The 20,451-nt window shown below is 43.9% G+C and overlaps 1 protein-coding gene across 1 annotated transcript in view; it reads left to right on the plus strand.

Annotated features, from left to right (window-relative positions):
- The first annotated feature begins 3,833 nt into the window (after positions 1-3,833).
- The window catches only part of CD38 (CD38 molecule), a 68,010-nt gene continuing 51,392 nt past the window's right edge, over positions 3,834-20,451 (plus strand). Inside the window, exon 1 of the mRNA XM_003826799.6 lies at positions 3,834-5,804. Within this exon, the coding sequence (XP_003826847.1) occupies positions 5,572-5,804 (233 nt within the window). The 5' untranslated portion in view covers positions 3,834-5,571. The remainder of the gene's footprint in view (positions 5,805-20,451) is intronic.

Here is a 20,451-nt window from a genome sequence, read left to right on the forward strand (position 1 = left end):
TTGGGGACAGAGAGAAGGCCAGCAGGAGTGGAGAAGCATAGGAGTTGTTGGGGACAGAGGTGCGCACCATGGAGGCTGGAGAAGCAGAAGTGGGCCAACAGACAGGCTGCTTGTCATGTCCAGAGCAAGAGGGGAGGGAGTCAGAATTATGTTGTAAAAGTTATATCTTTGAAAGGGGTGACTTGGAAAAAAAACCCCACCAGCCTGACTGTGGTATAGACAATACATGGAGGAAGGCGGAAAGAGTGGAATCGGGAGAATGGTGGGGAAGCTCTTCCTGGGTGAGGAAGGAGGTGAACTTTCTCTTGGGCTAAGTTAGCGGTACTGGAGATGAAGAAAAGGACATTTAATGCATAATTGCAGGCAGCAGGAACTGTCGTTCATGTGGATATGAGCAACGAGGGAGAGGCAAGAGTCAAAGACTGGGAAAATCCTAGCTTGAGTAACTGCAGGAGATGTTGGTTCTTTTCACTGAAATGCAAAAGACCAGAAGAGGAGCTGGTTTGACAGAGAAAGATTAACAGTTTAGTTTTGGACAGAATGAGTCTGCATTGCCTATGAAAGCACTCAAATGCAAATGTTGTCTTTTCTAACAACTCTTTGGTCCCTTCAGGACCTCCCAGCCATGAGCTCTCTCATCTTTTCGTGATCTCTCACCCTTCTTTTGCCCCCGCTTCAGTTTCTGTGGGACTTAGATGTCATGCACCATTATTAAAATCCCATCCTTGAGGAGAGTGGATGGCCCGAATCCAGGAGTTTGAAATCAGCCTGGGCAACATGGCGAAACCCCATCTCTACAAAAAAATCCAATAAGTTGTGGTAGTGCACATCTGCAGCCCCAGCTACTCAGGAGACTGAGGCAGGAGGATCGCTTGAGCCCAGGAGGTTAAGTCTGCAGTGAGCCATGGGCTCAGCACTGCATCCAGAGCCTGGGTGACAGAGCAAGAGCCTGTCTCAAACAAAACAAAACAAAACAAAAACAAACAAAAACCAAAAACAAAACAACCCATAAAAACCAAAAACAAAATCCATTCTTGCTTAAAGTTTCTACTTCCCTGACGTTTTTTTTCTCCGTTACATTTACTGGTGTTAGGGGCTGAATGGTGTACACCCCAAATTCATATGTTGAAATCCTAACCCTCAGTACCTTAGAATGTGGCTGTATTTGAAGATAGGGTAATAGCTTCAAAAAGGTAATTAAGTTAAAATGGGGTCATTAAAGTGAGCCCAAAGTCAGTATGACTGGTGTTCTTATAAAAACAGGAAAATTGGACACAGAGGAGTTCACAGGGAAGACCATGTGCAGACAGAGTGAGAAGACAGCCACTTACAAGCCAAGGAGAGAGGCCTCAGAAGAAATCAGCCTGGTGACGCCTTGATCTTGGACTTCTAGCCTCCAGACCTGTGAGTCAATACATTTCTGTTGCTTAAGCCACCCCGTTGTGGCACTTTGTTATGGCAACCCTAGAACACAAATACACACAGCAAACCCCAACCCTGTCAAATCCAACTCCGCTCACTTTCACCCTTCTGTTTAAACAGTGGGGAGTGGCTGGGCAAAAGAACGCAACCTACTAACCGACCTTTTAAAAAATTCCTGACCACTTGATGATACCCTGAGAACCCACAGTCCATTTGCTCTCCTGGTCTCCTTCCAGGTCTACCAGCACCCCACCAACTCTCAGAAGATGACCTTTTCTTCTCATTTCACTGAGAAGCAGCAGAAAAGTACATCCACATCATCATCACCAAATCCATGAACCTCCCAAGCCCCAAAGCTGTGTTTTCCATCTTTCTTCTGTGAGGTGGTGGAGCTCCTACCCACACTCTCACCTGTGCTTTGGATACCTCTCACCAATATATGAGTCCAGGAGTTCAAGACCAGCTTGGGCAACATAGTGAAACCCTACCTCTACAAAAATAAATAAATAAAATAATAACTGCAAAAAATTAACCAGGCCCATGGTGGTGCGTGCCTGTAGTCCCAGCTACTCGGGAGACTGAGGCAGGATGATCACTTGAGCTCAGCAGGTCGAGGGAAATTACTGGAGCAATTGCCAATTGTCACCTGCCTACTGGGTCATCCCAGCATCCTACAAACATACTGTGATAATCTCAACTTAGAACAAAATATTCTCTCCTGACTGCCCAGCATCCTCTAGCTATGGCTTTATTTCTCGATTTCATTTTACAGAAAAGCTCTCCACACACACGCAAACACCAGCTAACTTACTGATACCACTTATCTTCTCACATAGTCTCCTAAACCTGCTGTGGATGGGCTTTGTCCTCATCTTTCCTCTAAAATGATTCCTCTTGTCAATATCATCAATAACTTTCAGGGCACCCTTCCTCTTGTCTCAGGGATCATCCTTCCCAGTTCTCTTTGCTGAAGCTCTCTCATCTTTCTGGCCTCTGCCACAGGAGTAGCCCATGGCTGAGCCTCTGAAACTCTTCTGTTTCTGCACACACTCTTCACATGATCTTATATATATACTCTTGGCTTTAAAAACTGTCCATATCTAAGGTCTCCCTTATTAGTGTCTCCAGCATTAATCCCTTGCCCAAACTCCAGAAGCTTATACCCAAGTGGCTCCTTGATGCCTCCTGTTGGGGGTCTAATAGACATCTCAAACTTAGCACATCAAAAACCAAATTCTTGATTCATGCCTCTTCCCAAGACCAAATCTACTTCACCTCCCGTTTTCCCATCACTGTAGATTGCAGTGCTTTCCTTCCTTTGGTCAGTTACACAAATAAAAAATCTTGGCATCATCTTTGACTCATCTCTTTCTTGCAAACGCTACATCCAATTCATCAGCAAATCCCGCTGCTGCTACCTTCAAACTCTATTCAGAATCCATCTTTTTTTTTCTTTGCCACCTTCATTACTGCTACTACAGCCATTGTAACTGTTCTCCATCCTTATCCTCCTACAATTTATTCTTAATACCAAAGCCAGATTGATCCTTTAAAATAATATGCCAGATCAAGTCATTTGGTGACTTGTATGGGTTAAAAATAAAATGCACACTAATGGGTTAAAAATAAAATCCAAAAACAGGCACATAGACCAATGAAACAGAATAGAGACCTCAGAAATAAGACTCGCATCTACAACCATCTGATCTTTGACAGACCTGACAAAAACAAGCAATGGGGAAAGGATTCCTTATTTAATAAATGGTGCTGGGAAAACTGGCTAGCCATATGCAGAAAATTGAAACTGGATCCCTTCCTTACACCTTTTTCAAAAATTAACTCAAGATGGATTAAAGATTTAAAATGTAAAACCCAAAACTATAAAAACCCTAGAAGAAAATCTAGGCAATACCATTCAGGACATAGGCATGGGCAAAGATTTCTTAATGAAAATGTCAAAAGCAATTCCAACAAAAGCGAAAATGACAAATGGGATCTAATTAAACTCAGGAACTTCTGCACACCAAAAGAAACTATCATCAAAGTGAACAGACAACCTACAGCATGGGAGAACATTTTCAAAATCTATCCATCTGACAAAGGTCTAATATTCAGAATCTACAAGGAACTTAAACTAATTTCTAAGAAATAAACAACCGCATTAAAAAGTGGGCAAAGGACATGAACAGATATTTCTCAAAAGAAGACATTTATACAGCCAACAAACATATGAAAAAAAGCTCAACATCATTGATCATTAGAAAAATGCAAACCAAAACCACAATGAGATATCATCTCATGCCAGTCAGAATGGTGATCATTAAAAAGTCAATAAACAACAGATGCTGGTGAGGTTGTGGAGAAATAGGAACACTTACACTGTTGATGGGAGTGTAAATTAGTTCAACCATTGTGGAAGACAGTATGGGGATTCCTCAAAGATCTAGAAACAGAAATACCATTTGACCCAGCAATCCCATTACTGGGTATATACCCAAAGGAATATAAATCATTCTGTTATAAAGATACATGTATGCATATGTTCATTGTAGCACTATTCACAATAGCAGTGACATGGAATCAACCCAAATGCCCATCAATGACAGACTGGATAAAGAAAATGTGGTACATATACACCAGGGAATACTGTGCAGCCACAAAAAGGAACGAGATCATGTCCTTTGCAGGGACATGGATGGAGCTGGAAGCCATTATCCTCAGCAAACTAACACAGGAACAGAAAACCAAGCACTGCATGTTCTCACTTATAAGTGGGAGCTGAACAATGAACACAGGGAGGGGAACAACACACACTGGGGCCTGTTGGGGAGAGTGGAGGGAGGGAGAGCATCAGAAAGAATAGCTAAAACATGAGGGGCTTAATACCTAAGCAATGGATTGATAGGTGCAGCAAACCACCATGGCACACATTTAGCTATATAACAACTCTGCACGTCCTGTACATGTATCCCAGAACTTAAAACAAAATAAAAAAGATAAAAAATAAATAAAACACACAGTCCAAAAAGTCATCCTGTCTTACAGAGCCATGGGTGATCTGGTCTCCTGCTACTTTCCGAACTTCTGTTCTGTTTCCCTCAACCCTCTAGCCTAACTACAATTGGCCTCCTTGCTGCTCTGGAACAGGCCAAGAGCTTTTCTGCCTCAGAGTCTTTGCACCTGCCATTTCCTCTGCTTGGGAAATGTTTGCCCCAAGGGAGTTGGGTGACTTGATCGCTCACATTACTTAGGTCTCTGCTTGAATGTCACAGATGTTCTCTCAACAAAGAAGAGGCAAGAAAAGCCACTTTATTATTTATTAAACTCCCGCATAGAGTGCAGTATTACTGTGTGCCAGACCCTGCTTCAAACACATTCCATGGACTATAAAATTGCATCTCTGAGCAGCTCCTAGAGCTGGTAGTAACAACTTACATTTACTGGGTGATTACCATGTGCCAGATATTGTGCTAAACACATTGTAGATACTAACTCACTTAATCCTCGTAACAATCCCATGAAGTCAGTACTGCTACTATTCCGGCTTTACACTGAGTACAGAGATGTTAAGTAACTTGCCGCATGTCATCCAGCAAGAACTAAATTTGAACCCAGAGCTTAGCCACTGATGCCTCTTGAGAGAAGGAGTCAGACTTAAGTTGAGTCTTTAAAGGTGGTTGACCAGGCATTTGTCAGAGTTAAGAAAGAGAGGTAGGACATCCTTTTCCAGGCAGAGGGCATTGTGTGCACACACGTATAGAAGCGGGCAGCCCACCCTCATGCTTTCCAGGAAGCAAATGTGGCTCAGGTGTAAAGTGCCCGGTTGATGAAGGGAGTTAGCGGAGGGAGTATAAGGATGTACTGTCTGCCCCCTTAGGACACCTGCAGAGGATTAAGGTGGCTGTTTCTCCCTGGAGGTGGAGTGGGTGGGTCACTGCACAGGAGCCTATAGTTGTTGGTCTTTTAAACTCTTATTGGTGTAACCAGCCACGGAACTCTGAGGCAAGGGGTTGGGGGTGGGAAGGGAAACAGAGAAAAGGCAAGTGAAACAGAAGGGGAGGTGCAGTTTCAGAACCCAGCCAGCCTCTCTCTTGCTGCCTAGCCTCCCGCCGGCCTCATCTTCGCCCAGCCAACCCCGCCTGGAGCCCTATGGCCAACTGCGAGTTCAGCCCGGTGTCCGGGGACAAACCCTGCTGCCGGCTCTCTAGGAGAGCCCAACTCTGTCTCGGCGTCAGTATCCTGGTCCTGATCCTCGTTGTGGTGCTCGCGGTGGTCGTCCCGAGGTGGCGCCAGCAGTGGAGCGGTCCGGGCACCACCAAGCGCTTTCCCGAGACCGTCCTGGCGCGATGCGTCAAGTACACTGAAATTCATCCTGAGATGAGGTGGGTTGGCGACTAAGGCGCACCGGTGGGCACTGCGGGGACAGCACGGCCCCGCGCGCAGGGAAGCCGCCCGGATCGCCTGGAACCGGGCATCTTCCGTGGCGGGTCAGCCGAGAGCCCGCCGGGTGGTGCTGAGTAGGGAGTCCCGGGCTCGGGGCCCCGCGGGCCGCTTGCAGGAGCAGCTGGCCTGGGCACCGAGCGTGCCCTCGGGGGGCGAGGGGGGGGGGCGCTGCTCGGTGGCTCTGCTGCGTAGCCGGTGAACACTTGGCACCGATGCCCGCCTTCTGGGCAAGGTGCCCTGAGCCCAGCCCCTCGCCGGGCTGCAGCCCACCCTCGGCGCGCTCAGCCCCGCTTCACCGCTTCAAGGACAGAAAAGAACTCGCAGATGCAGGGGGTCGCTGACATTTTCAACTTTTTCTGCGGTTTCCCCCCGCTGTCTCTGACCCGAAAGTGCCCCCGGACGGTTACAGAGGACACTTGATTAAGTGGTTTGCAAAGCCTGTGGTAGGGGAGGAGGGTGTAGAAGGGCCAAACCACGGAACTTAGTTTTATTCATTTATATAAAGCAGCACTCCGATTCTTTTTGCGCGGCCTGAAATGCATGTGACCAGAGAAGTAATTAACAAAACAATGTCAACTTCTAAAAACTGAGACATTACTTAGATGATAAGGCGCAGCAACTCGGTGAATCTGTACAAACCTTGGAAAAAAACACATTAGTCTATGGGACCTTCCAGTTTTCTCATGCTCCTTTCCAGCTACTAACTTCTCCTAAAGGGAACAACTACTTTTTGGATTTGATTCCCAGGCCTCGCTTTCACCGGGAAATTATCGTAGCTTGTAAAACAGAACAAGCCGGGAAGGCAGGCAGGGGGAGCTGCTACTTTACGCTCTGTGCTTTGGGATAGCAAAATCCCGCATTTAAGCAATCCCAGGAAATGAGCAAATAGACCTCCCTCGCCTCTCCGGGCACACTCAACAGTTCCGGTTGCAAAATGTTTGCCTCCTGGGCTTCCCAGCGTCCCGTTAGTTGTTCTATTTACACATAATTAGATACTTAATGGAGAGAGAAACTAGAAGTTGAGGCGTTCCTCCAGGCTGTATTTTAAAGTATGAAGTGAAATCCAAAATGAAATGGTAATGTTAGAAAGCAACCTCATAAAAAAAAAAAAAAGTAACACTGGTCTTGAAGATCTTTCAATGTGAGTACATAAAGATCTATCTCATTTCTTTTGACAGCCCATAGTATTTCATAAACTAGATGTAACCATTTCCTATTGACAGGAAATTAGCTTGTTTCCAATTTTTCAATCCCATTCATTCATCCAACAAGTATCTGTTGAGCACCCACTATGTTCCAGACAGTGACCTAGCTACTGATGACCCAAGAGTGAATGACGAAGTTCTCACTCATGAAATTTTCACCTTAGTTGGGAGAAACATGATGCAGTGAAAATCTTCATACATATATTGTGTGTACATATGGGAGTATTTCTGTAGGATAGATTTCTAGTGATGAAACTGCTGAGTAAAAGGGAGAATTATGCATATTTTAAGTTTTGATTTTTCCAAATTCCAGGTATTCCATATATACTCCAAAATAGTTGTGCCATTTTACTCTCCCATCATCAGTCTATCAGAGGGGATGCTTTCCCACAATCTCTTGAATGCTGAATATTTTCAACTTTTTTACTTAAGAGAAAAAAGAGCATCTAATTGTTCTCTCAGTATCAGTGAGTCTAAGCATCTTGTATATGTTTATTTGCCATTTATATTTTTTTCTGTGATTTTCCTGTCCAGATACTTGATACTTTCTATTGAGCTGCTTATTTATTTCTTCTGGGAGATTTTTATATATTTTAGATAATATTCTCTCTCTCACACACACACGCACACACACACACACACACACACATACAGTCTTACAGCCACATCCCTGAAATCTTGACCTTGTGAACATGTTTTACTGGCAGCACTCTGGACTCGATCATTGCCTTGAGACTATTTCTTTTTTGATATTCTTTGGAAAGACTAACAATGACAGTTTTATTTTCAAACCCAACAAATCCTCACATGGAAATGTTTACTCTTGATTCTGCTTTTAAAAAATAAAGAATTATTTTCTCTCTTTCTTTCTGCACCTTATCAGACACAGCTAAAAGAAGCGAGTTGGGCCAGGCACTGTGGCTCACACCTGTAATCCCAGCACTCTGGGAGGCCCAGGCAGGTGGATCACTTAAGGTCAGGAGTACAAGACCTGCCTGGCCAACATGCTGAAACTCCGTCTCTACTAAAAATACAAAATTAGCCGGGTGTTGTGACGCGTGCCTGTAATCCCAGCTACTCTGGAGACTGAGGTGGGAGAATCGCTTGAACCCAGGAGGAGGAGGTAGCACTGAACCAAGATCCAGCCTGGCCAAGAGAGTAAGACTCCGTCTCAAAACCAAACCAAAGCAAACCAAAAAAAGAAGTGAGTTGGCACTTTCAACATTCTGCCTGGAAATCTCCTTACCAAACCTATAAGATCATTAGGTATATTTTCTGCACTTTGTATTGTGACAGGTGACAGTGTTACCAAACTTTTTACCAGGACATAATAGGGTCTGCCTTTCTTCTAGTTGCTAACAATTTCCCCCAAGTCCATCTTGCCTGCACTAACAGTCTCCTTTAGACCTCTCCTCTCCTGCCTGTCACACATTCCTAGTACTAATGCTACAGTATAGTAGTAAGGGTCTCCAGAGAAACAACATTTATATAACATAATATAAATACATTAATAGAGAGAAAGAGATTTTAAGAAATTGGCTTATATCATTGTGAAGTCGGGCAAGCCCCAAATCTGCTGGACAGGGCAGCAGCCTGGAGACCCAGGGAAGAGTTGATGTTGCAGCTGGAGTCCAAAGGCAGTCTCTGGCAGAATTCTCTTTTACTTCTGGGACCTTGGTCTTTCTCTTAAGGCCTTCAACTGATTGGATGAGGCCCACCACATTATGAAGGGTAACATGCTTTACACCGAGTCTCCTGACTTAAAATCTAAAAAATACCTTCACATCACAACTAGATGTGTTTGACCAAATATCTGGATACCATGCCTGGGCGAATTGCCACTGAAAATTAATCATCACGTACATGTTTTAAGGTTTTGTTACACAAGACCTCACTTCCAAGTATCACTTTCTGTTTTGGTCATCAGTTGCTGCATAATAAACAACCACCCTAAAATTTAGTGACTTAAAACAACAATCATTTATTGTCTGTCATGGTTCTGTGGTTTGATTGGGATCAGCTGAGTGGCCTGTTTCACTTGGTGTCAGCTGGGGGTGTAGGCATCTGCAACATCGTCTTGGCAGGAACATCCAAGATGTCCCACTTAACACGATGGCTCCTGGGCTCAGCTGGGCTGGTCAGGCCTCCCTTCCTCTCTGTGTTGCCACACGGCCTCTCTCTATCCATGTGGCCTCTCCATATGGTCTCTCCCTGGTGGAGTTGAATTTCTTCAAGGTTTCTAAACTCTCAAAAGTGGAGCCTGGCAAGCCCACTCAAAGCTTCAGATCCACAACTGGCACAGCTTCCCTTCCACAGATTCTATAGGTTAAAACAATCACCGGACCAGCCCAGATTCAAAAGAAGGAGAAACAAACTCCACCCCTCCATGGAGGAAGTAGCAAAAATAATGTAGACAGTTTTTACCCTTTACATCTGGATTTGTTAGCTTTTCTGTTTTCATTTTCTTCTGGTCTTTCTTTTGTCCTTCTCTTACACTGCTCTATTTTATTACCTTTTATCAATTAGCTTTTAAGATGATAAAAATCTAATACATGCCTCCTGGAATGTCTTCTTGAGCCTAGGGACTTTTGTTTAATCATATATCTTGAGGACCTAGAATAGTGCCTGAAATACAATAGGCATTAAATATTTAGCTGAATTAAATGAATGGTATATAAGCCAGGGTATTAAAAATAACATAAACAAAATCGTAATAAATATACTTCCCCAGTGAACGACTTAATACCATTACTCCCCAAACCCTCAATTTCTGTCTTGAGCATAGAAACTGTTAACTTTTCCTTTGTGTAGTAGGTCCTTAGTATTTCTTTAGAGGTTGTAGCACTTTATCTTCCTCACTGTTCCTTTTCCTTGGTTGTCCTTTTCCAAAAATCTCTCAACAATTTCCCCCAAGTCCATCTTGCCTGCACTAACAGTCTCCTTTAGAACTCCCCTCTCCTGCCTGTCACACAGTCTTAGTAATAGTGCCACGGTATAGTAGTAAGGGTCTTCAGAGAAACTCACTTTCTGCAAGTTTTTTAGTGTGGGTAGGTGAGTATTGAAGCTTGTTCTTGTTGTTACCAGGTTGGTTCTTTGAGTTGAACCAGGGGCATTACATGCGGAATATTCCTGAACAGATCACCTCTGGTTCTGCTGTCTCAAGGGCCACACGCAAGAGCTGCCTTCTGACCAAGATGTCTCTGGGCACATGAGACCTGAAATACACATGGCCAAGACTCAACAAAGTGTTTGCTGACTGTCAGAGCTGACAGCATTTGGGTACTGTGGGAGGGAGCCCAGTGTCTGGTGATAGTCAGGACGGACCCAAGTGATGTCAGGGGTGGGGTGGGGCCTGCAGGAGGGAATGGAGAGCCAGCACCTAGGGGAAGCTGGGAATTTAGGAAGATATCCAGAGAGTGTAACTTCAGTTCCACTAATCTCACCTGGGTGAAAACCAGCCCTCTCCATGGATGATGGTGATTGCAGGTACTGACGATAGCTGCAGACTGCTGGTGGTCTAGGCAAGCATTCAGGGATGGGAGCAGGCATTTCTGAGAGCTCCCCTTAACCCTGCCCCAAGACAAGGTGGGGGCCCTGTGGGGAAGGACTATTTTATTCACTTCTGCATCTCCAGTTGTCTAACAAATTGCTTATCACCTAATAGTCTCTTAATAGAAGCTTGCTATATTGAGCTGCCTTGAGTCCACATCATGCTGGTTGAACATAAGAAGAAATTGTGGGAGACTTAATCAGAGAAAATCTTTCATCTGTCTTACCTTACGTTCTAATGATCACTTCTGTGCCCACAAGGACCATCTTTTCTGATTCATGTTCATGTCGATTTCTTTTTTATTTAACTTCCTCTTCAAAATTTCTGGCAGGATTTCTTGGGAGCCAATTCTCCATTTTTACTTCCCCATGCCTCCCATTTTAATGACTGTAGGATTTTCTCAGGGTCTACTCAGCAAAACCTGTTAGTACAACATGTGCAAAACAGCAAATTTATGCAAACACTTAGCAAAGACTTAGCTGTCTGCCTAATGCTAGGGTGAGACATGGGAGATTCACAAATGAAGAAACACAAGCATTGATCTCCAGGATCCTGCAGTGGGAGGTATGCGGAGGACCAACCTGGGAACAGAGCAACGCAACACCATGTGATCTGTAATGAAAAAGAGGCCTGTACACAGCCAAGAGGTCACTAAGGAAGGAGCCATTGCTTCTGTGCAGTTAGTGCTGCGCTAGATTCTGCAGGGATGTAAGAAATGTACCCCTATCAAACAAGAAAGACTATGTGAATTGCTGAATATGTGAGTGGAGTACCAGCACAATGCCATGGAGATGCAGACGTGCCCCATGTGGTGGGGCAGAGTCAGGAAGCACTTTAAGAAAGAAATAGCATTTCAGGTCTTCCTTTAAAGGTAGAATTTCAACAAGAGGGTGCTCTGAAGTGTGTGTGCTACCCTGCTGAGAAAATTCTGGCGGTCAGGTAAGATGCTACTGCCAGGGAAGATTGGCCAATTGATTGACTAAACCCTTAAAGGTTTGGGGATCTTGGGGAGGATTCTGCTGGTGAGAGGGTCTGGACTTCCTCTTGGTCTGTCCACACCTGGACCTTCTCAGCACACAAGAGACTATGAGGGTGACCATTTTGCACAGGACAGAATTCCAGCATGTTTTTCCCCTGGAGTGATGGAATGACCACCTGCTCAACATCAGTGTCCTCACTGAGACCATGAGATTCAGTAGAGTGCTGGAAAGCTTCATGCTTACCTGTGTCTTCTCAATGCTTAGTGTTATGATTGAAGGCTTCCTTCAGTCCTACCTTTTGTTCTGGGGTTCTAAGAATCTTAGGTGCAGGCGAGGCACAGTGGCTCACCTGTAATCCCAGCATTTTGGGAGGCTGACGCGGTTGGATCACGAGGTCAGGAAATTGAGACCATCCTGGCAAACATGGTGAAACCCCGTCTCTACTAAAAATACAAAAATTAGCCGGGTGTGGTTGCGTGCACCTGTAGTCCCAGCTACTCAGGAGGCTGAGGCAGGAGAATCGCTTGAACCTGGGAGGCGGAGGTTGCAGTCAGCTGAGCTCACGCCACTACACTCCAGCCTGGGTGACAGAGCAAGACTCTGTCTTAAAAAAAAAAAAAACTCAGGTGCACCTGAGACAGATTGAATGTGGAAAGGGAAGTGAAACAGGCCTTCCAGGTGTGGGGCCTGGGTGCTGCTATAGTTACAAATGGGGAAGTGAGATTATAGGTCTCAGTTACCTGGGGAAGGAAGGGTAGAGTGGAGTACTTACGCAAATTAGCTAATTCTGGGAGCTTGGGGTGCTACCAGGGTATCAGGGAGAATACAGCCAGGGAATAGAATCTTCTTGAAGCAAAGGCTGTTTGGAAGCCCCCAGAGTGGATGAAAAGGCTCGGTGGGAAACAACAGATATCAGGAGAGGGAGAAGAAGATACCTATTTCTATGCCTTTTGGCCTTGTGTTTTGCTTCAGACACTGTTCCCAGCAAGGTCAGTGGAACCCACTGCTCAAGACACACACTTGCTCCTTGTTCTGGTGTCATAATAGCTGCAAGCAGTGGTGGTGTTGAGCCTGGAGAACGTTCCTTTTCTTTCTTTTTTTTTTTTAATCACAATAAACACTCATGGCTTCTCTGCTTCCTCCTTTCCTCTTTGTCTTAGGACTCTTGAAAAACAGCTGCCAAATGTCAGTTTAGATATTTTGGAGGGGAAAAAGTTGGGAATCAATGTTTACAGGTTGCCTGCAATGTGCTGCAAACTACATAGTTGGTTCTTTTTAAACTTTCTCTGAATCCTGTCAGGAAAGTCCCAGCAATCACATCTTAGTGTGTCCGGAATTCGTGGGTTCTTGGTCTCACTAACTTCAAGAATGAAGCCGTGGACCCTCGCGGTGAGTGTTACAGTTCTTAAAGGTGGTGTGTCCAGAGTTTGTTCCTTCTGGTGTTGGACATGTTCGGAGTTTCTTCCTTCTGGTGGGCTCGTGGTCTCGCTGGCTTCAGGAGTGAAGCTGCAGACCTTCACGGTGAGTGTTACAGCTCTTTAGGCAGCGCGTCTGGAGTTGTTCGTTCCTCCCATCTGGAGTTGTTCATTCCTCCTGGTGGGTTCATGGTCTCACTGTCCTCAGGAGTTAAGCTGCAGACTTTCGCGGTGAGTGTTACAGCTCATAAAAGCACTGTGGACCCAAAGAGTGAGCAGCAGCAAGATTTATTGCAAAGAGCGAAAGAACAAAGCTTCCCCAGTGTAGAAGTGTAGAACGGGACCCCAATGGGTTGCCAGTGTTGGCTCCCCCCAGCCTGCTTTTATTCCCTTATCTGGCCCCACCCACATCCTGCTGATTGGTTCATTTTACAGACGGCTGATTGGTCTGTTTTACAGAGAGCTGATTGGTCCGTTTTGACAGGGTGCTGATTGGTGCATTTACAAACCTTGAGCTAGACACAAAGTGCTGATTGGTGTGTTTACAAACCTTGAGCTAGACATAGAGTGCTGATTGGTGTATTTACAATCCCTTAGCTAGACATAAAGATTCTCTAAGTCCCTAGTAGATTAGCTAGACACAGAGCACTGATTGGTGCATTTACAAACCTTGAGCTAGACACAGGGTGCTGATTGGTGCATTTACAAACCTTGAGCCAGACACAGAGTGCTGATTGGTGTATTTACAATTCCTTAGCTAGACATAAATGTTCTCCAAGTCCCCACTAGACTCAGAAGCCCCGCTGGCTTCACCTAGCCGATTGTGCACCAAGTCAGCAGGCGGAGCTGCCTGCCAGTCACCTGCTATGCACCTGCACTCCTCAGCCCTTGGACGGTGGATGGGATGCCAGGGAGCAGGGCGCGGTGCTCGTCGGGGAGGCTCCAGCGGCACAGGAGCCCACGGCAGGGAGGGTGGGGGGAGGCTCAGGCATGGTGGGCTACAGGTCCCAAGCCCTGCCCCACGGGGAGGCAGCTGAGGCCCAGCAAGAATTGGAGTGCAGCGCCAGTGGGCCAGCACTGCTGGGGGACTTGGCACACCCTCCACAGCTGCTGGCCTGGGTGCTAAGCCCTTCACTGTCCGGGGCCTGCTGCGCTCGCCGGCCGCTCAGAGTGCGGCCTGGGGAGCCCACGCCCACCTGGAACTCGCGCTGGCCCGCGAGCGCCTCTCTCTCTACACCTCCGCGCAAGCAGAGGGAGCCGACTCCGGCCTGGGCCAGCCCAGAGAGGGTCTCCCACAGTGCAGCTGTGGGCTGAAGGGCTCCTCAAGCACGGCCAGAGTGGGTGCGTGGAGGCCGGGGAGCACTGAGAGTGAGCGAGGGCCACCAGCATGTTGTCTCCTCTCATTAGGGTTGGGGAAATGGACCCTGAGAGAGATTAAGTAATTTGGTGATATGCTATAGTCACTCTGGCTATGTAATTTATGGAGCCTAGTACAGAATGAAAATGTGGGGCTCATTTTTCAAAAAGCAGGAAACAGCTTTTCCTTTCTTCCAGGGTCTCTTCCTCCACCTGCCATGGTGGTGTTTGGTTGCTATTTAATGTTGAGCCCTCTTGGGCACAGGGATACTTGCAGGGACAGGGTGTCTGCTCATTTTTCTGTAGACCTCAAAGGTGAGTCCTGAGGCTTCAGGGTCACTGGCCTCCTTTTAGGGAGTCATGATGCCTTGTCTTTGTACTTCAGGAATGATTACGAATCTTTGTAGGTAAAGCGGCAGAATGCCACGTCCTCTCCTGGTTGCCAGGACGTGTTCCTTGTGGTTTAATTGCCGGGTCTGTCCTGCAGACCCTGGCTGAGCGACAGAAGAAAGGAGTACTCAGACACAGGTACGCAGTGAAAGAGCGGCTAGGGGACTGCCGAAGAGTCAGCAGTCTCGATAAACTGGAGCTGCTCACTTTTATTCAGTACAGACATAATGCCGAAAGCCCGGAGCCAACGCAATCTGTGGGTAATTAACATTGTTGTTCCGCCGTGCAGGGAGCAGTCTCGCCGGAGGATGATGAAACGTTGGTTTCCGGAAGTAAACAAGCTTATTTAGACAAACTCCCCTACATTCCCTTGTACCCACTCCTCGCCCTCTGCGTCAGGGTAAGAGAACAGCTGCCTTCAGCTTATTCTCCCCCGAAGATTTGCAGAGCCTACTGACCTTTCAAAAGGTCTGCTTCTTTTCCCTATCGGTTCTCCCACTACTCTGACTGATCTCCTATATTTGATCTCACCTTAACAATCACTTCTTAGAGCTGGGTCAGGAAGTATGCAGCATGCACCTGGCACTCCTAGTACTGTGCCCATGATGGGCATTGCTGATTGTTCAGAGCATATTGGATGAGCCTGGTTCAGCCTCAGAATCTTCCACCCAGTGCACCATGGAGATGCTACCAATTGGTTGGAGTTGCTCTGAGAGGTGACATTTCCTTGTGATTCTGCATTAGAAACATGTTGTTTGTCAGCCGAAACAGGGAAACCTGACACGTTATCCGCCCCCAGGAAGATCCCATCATCATTCCATGCACCTTCAGTCCTGGGAGCTTACTTTAAAAAAAAGTGACTGACATATGAGCGCAGGTCCCCAAACAGAGGGGAGGCAGGATGAGAAGCCAGATGAAGAGAGTCAAGGTCCTGGGGCTGCTTGGCTTGGATGAATCTGATGGGAGGTGGGGTGCATCTAAGTGTTCTCTGCTGATGAAGAACAGACTTGTTGCACGGGGGTAGGTGTGTGCTGTGTAAACACACATCAGAATCAGGACCCCGAATACTGAATAGGCAAGAGTAACAGCTGAATTTGCCCAGCTCATCACAATTTAACATCAGTTTTCAAAAAGGTAAGAGCGTGGCTTTCATAGCATGCAGAATCAACACACATCAAAGATTGATTTACTCATTTATGAAGGAATCAGCAAAATGACAAACTTAGTTCAGAGAATATTTTGAGGCTCTGAGTAGATATAAAACTGGTTAATGTTTCTCAGGGCAATAAAAAGCTATAAACGTTGGGGATTTCTTTTTTATCAGACAGAAATTATTTGCATACTTAACAGAAAAGATCTCCAAGTTACCATCTAACTTCATAAGGTTAGAATAAAACTTCATAGAGTTATTCATGAATGGTAAATAGAAAAGACAAATATATGTTTTACCAGATAATTAAATAATTCTTGGTAAACCTGGCAAACAGTACCCCAGTGTGACTCTGAAAAGACATGCTGCCCATCTTTTTGCCTTATTTCCACGTTTTAGGTATTTTTGTAACATATCTATTCAATAAATATGTATTGAGCTCCTATGATGTCCCAGAAACTCTTTTAGATCCTGGAGATATAGCAGTAAACAAAACAGATGAAATTCTTGGTCACATGGAACTTATATTCTAGTAGGGGAGACAGACATTGAAACAGAAAAATACATAGTATGGCAGATGGTGGAAAGTATTAAAAAGAATGCTGTGTGGTGTTTACAACTTACTCATTTATGAAGGAATCAGCAAGATGATAAACTCAGTTCAAAGAACATCTTGAGGCACCGAGTACATTTAAAAGTGGTTAGTTTCTCAGGGCGATAAAAAGCCATAAACTTTGGGGATTTCTTTTTTAGGTATGGAAACCTAAAGTAAAGAAGATGCTATGGTTTGCACATTTGTCCCCTCCAAAACTCATGTTTGAAATGTAATCCCAGAAGTGGCAGGATGAGAGATTGGCCCTTTAGGAGGTGACTGGGTCATGAGAGATCTGCCCTCATGAATGGATTAATCCATTCATGGATTACTGATTAATATGCTAATGGGTTAATGGATCAATGGGTTATCCTTGGAATGACATGGCAGGCTTTACAAGGAGAGGAAAAGGGACTTGAGCTAGCATGCTCACCCTCCTCACCGTGTGATGCCCTGTCCTGCCTCAGGACTCTGTGGAGTTCTGGTAAGCAAGAAGGCTGTCACCAGATGTGTCCCCTAAACCTTGCACTTTTTGGCCTCCATAACTTTAAGGAATAAATTCATTTTTAAAATAAATTACCCAGCTTCAGGTATTCTGCTATAAGCAACAGAAAATGACTAAAACAGGAGGCTTTACTGGAAGGTGTCCTCTTAGCAAAGACCTAAAGAAAGAGGGAGAGTGAAACATAGAAATATCTGGGGAGAACATCCTAGGTAAAAGGAGCAGCATGTGCAAAGGCCTTGAAAAGCAGCAAGCCAGCCAGTGTGTTTGGAATGTTCTGTTATGGAAAATTTCAAAGGTATGTAAAACTAGAGCTAATAATACAATTAACCCCTACTTACCCATTACCCAACTTCAACAACTATCAACATTCTGCTGTTCTTATTTCATCTATTTACCCATTAAAAAAAAAGTGTACTTTAAAGCAAATTCCAGGGTTTGTATAATTTTGTCTGTAAATCTTTCAGTCTGTATCTCTAAATCTTTCAGTCTGTAACTCTAAAAAGAACATTAAAAAACACAACTATCATACCATCATCTTACCTGACACAACTGAGTAATTTTTCATATCATCCAATATCGATCAGAAGTTTAATTTTCCATGATTTTCTTTAAAATGTAGTTTTATAATTGATTTGTTCTAATCAAGATTTGCACATTGCATTAAAAATATGTGTATCTTAAATTTCCTTTAATTTACAACCATTTCCCTCCCCCATTTAAGAATGCATATTAATTTATTAAACAGACTGGGCAATTCATCTTGTAGAATTTCCCACCTTCTGGGTTTGGCCAATTACATCCTTGTGGTGTTATTTAAAATCCTCCTGTATTCCCTTTATTATCTGTTGACTGACAGCTTGGCCAATCAGAATCACTTGAACGAGCTGATTACACCCCCTCTTTCTGAAACGTTTTCTTCCCTTGAGTCTGTACACACTGTTGGCTTCCAAATTTATATCTCCAACCCAGACCTCTCTCCAGTACTTCTGCTTGCTACTGTGTTTTTCATAACTTTCTGATTTTTATCCAATGCTAGAAAATATATCCATTTTGAGAAAGAGACAAATAAAGTATGAGCTCATATTGATAATTTCATTTCAAAGTAAAGGGAACAAAGTTTTTATTTAACATTTTAATTTTATGCTTGTTTCTCTTTTACACTGAAAATCTTAGTTCTCAATGACATTAATATAATTATGTATTTACTTCCCATATATATGTTGTATATAATTGTTTTATATATACATATGTGCATATATATTATTGCTAATGAAATGTCTACTGAATGATGTAAGTTTTCTCTGTGATTCTTTTGGTCCTTGGGACACAGGACTTATCCCACTAGTGATGTGTAGTCAAAATACTATGTACCAGTGTTTGATACCTTCATTAAAGGATCTCTCTGGCTGCTGCATTGAGAACAGATGGTAGCAGGACAAGGACGTCAGCCTGGACGCCATTTGGAAGCTCTTTAGTAATTCAGATAAGAGATGATTTTGGCTTGGATGGTGATGGATGATGTTGAGAAGTGGGTGGATTCTGGATACGTTTTGAAAGTAGGTCCCATGTGATTTGCCATGGACTAATATATGGAATGTGAGAGAAAAAGAAGAAACAACAATGCTTCCAAGATTTTGGGGCAGAGGTACTGAAAAAATGAATTTCCATTTATCAGAAAGAGAAAGACTGTGGTAAAGCAAGTTGGGAAGGAAACAGCAGCTCAGTTTTCCACATTCAGTAACCCTCCCTTATCTAGGGTTTCACTTTCTGCAGTTTCACTTATCCATGGCCAGCCACAGTCTGAAAATATTAAATGGAATATTCCAGAAATAAACAACTCGTAAGTTTTAAATTGAGCACTCTTCTGAGTAGCGTGATGAAATCTCATGATGTCCTGCTTTCTTCTGCCCTGGATGTGAATCATCCCTTTGTCCAGCATATCCATGCTGCATATTGTACCTGCCTGTTACTTGCCTAAGTAAGTAGATGGCTACTTGCTTAGTATCCATCTCAGTTATCAGATTGAAAAAGCAGTACATATACACAGGGTTTAGTACTATCTGCAGTTTCAGGCATCACTGAGGGGGTTGGAACATAACCCTGGCAGATAAGGGAGACTACTGTTTTAGTGGAGATGTTGACCAGAAGACTGGTTCATATGAGTATGGGGGTCCTGGAGAGAGGTCTGGGCTGGAGATATAAATTTGGAAATTAACAGCGTATACAGACACAAGGAAAGAAAACATTTCAGAAAGAGGGGGTATAATCAGCTTGTTCAAGTGATTCTGATTGGCCAAGTAAGATGAAGATCGGAAATTGACCAATGGATCGGTGACTTGGCAAGGTCATTTTGGGAGGAGTGGTAGTGATGAAAGCTTATGTGGAACAAATTCAAGAAAAAAACAAATGAGAAGAGAGAGGAATTAGAGATTGTTGTGCACAGACAACTCTTGCAAGAGGTTTTGCTGGCCAGGGGAACAGAAATACAAGTGAAGTAGTGGCTGGATGCTTTCCAAAACATGAAACTTAGTTTTCATAGGAAAAAAATGGTTTTTCTTTTTCTACTTATTCAATTTTGTGCACAATTTCATTACATTATATAAGTAAAAACCACAAGCACGAACATGTTTATAAATAGGTAAATAAATAACAAAGTAGATAGAAACAAAAATTCTCAGGTGTGCAAAAGAGTAGTTTATTAGCTGTGTAGAAGACAGAAAACCTGCTTTTATAGAGGGAATGAATAGTGTTGATTAGTATAGTGAGTCAGTTAAATAGGTATCAGTTGAATTTTTTGAGGCAATAAGTACATTTAGAATTGGCTAGGCATTATTCTTCCATTAAAGGAAACTCTTAGAAATAGATTAGGTCAGAAAACCACAAAGACAGTTTTCTTGAATAAGGGGGTGGTGGGAAAAAATGGATGTAAGATGCTGAGAAAAAACAGGAAACTCAACAATAGGTGAAATCAAGAATTAGTTTCGTGTGTGTGTGTGTGTGTGTGTATTTCACAGAAAAGGGCTGAAAGGGGAGGAATGGTTATAGTCACAGATTTTTGTAGTTGATCTTAATAGGGAATAGGAGATTATCTTTTTTCAGCAAAATATTACCAGCAAATGTCTACTCTGGAAAAAGAGGATAAGAATCTTGTATTTAAAGACCAAAAAGGTGAAAACTGAGGTCAGAAATTTAAAGAGTAAATGTAGCAAGACGCTAACATTCTTGTTCCCTCTAATAACTCTTCTTTTTTAAAAATTATAAAAGTAAAACATGCCCATTTGAAGAATATTTGGATGAATACAAAAATATAGAAAAGAATGTAAAATCGCTTAAGCCCCCAAGTAGAATTCTAAATAGTGGAGAAACCCACAATTTAAAAAAATAAATAAGGAGATCCACAAAAGGAAGATATATACCTGCTTAAGTGGACGGCCTCAGCATAA

The sequence above is a fragment of the Pan paniscus genome, chromosome 3, assembly GCF_029289425.2.
Source record: "Pan paniscus chromosome 3, NHGRI_mPanPan1-v2.0_pri, whole genome shotgun sequence".
NCBI lineage: Eukaryota > Metazoa > Chordata > Mammalia > Primates > Hominidae > Pan > Pan paniscus.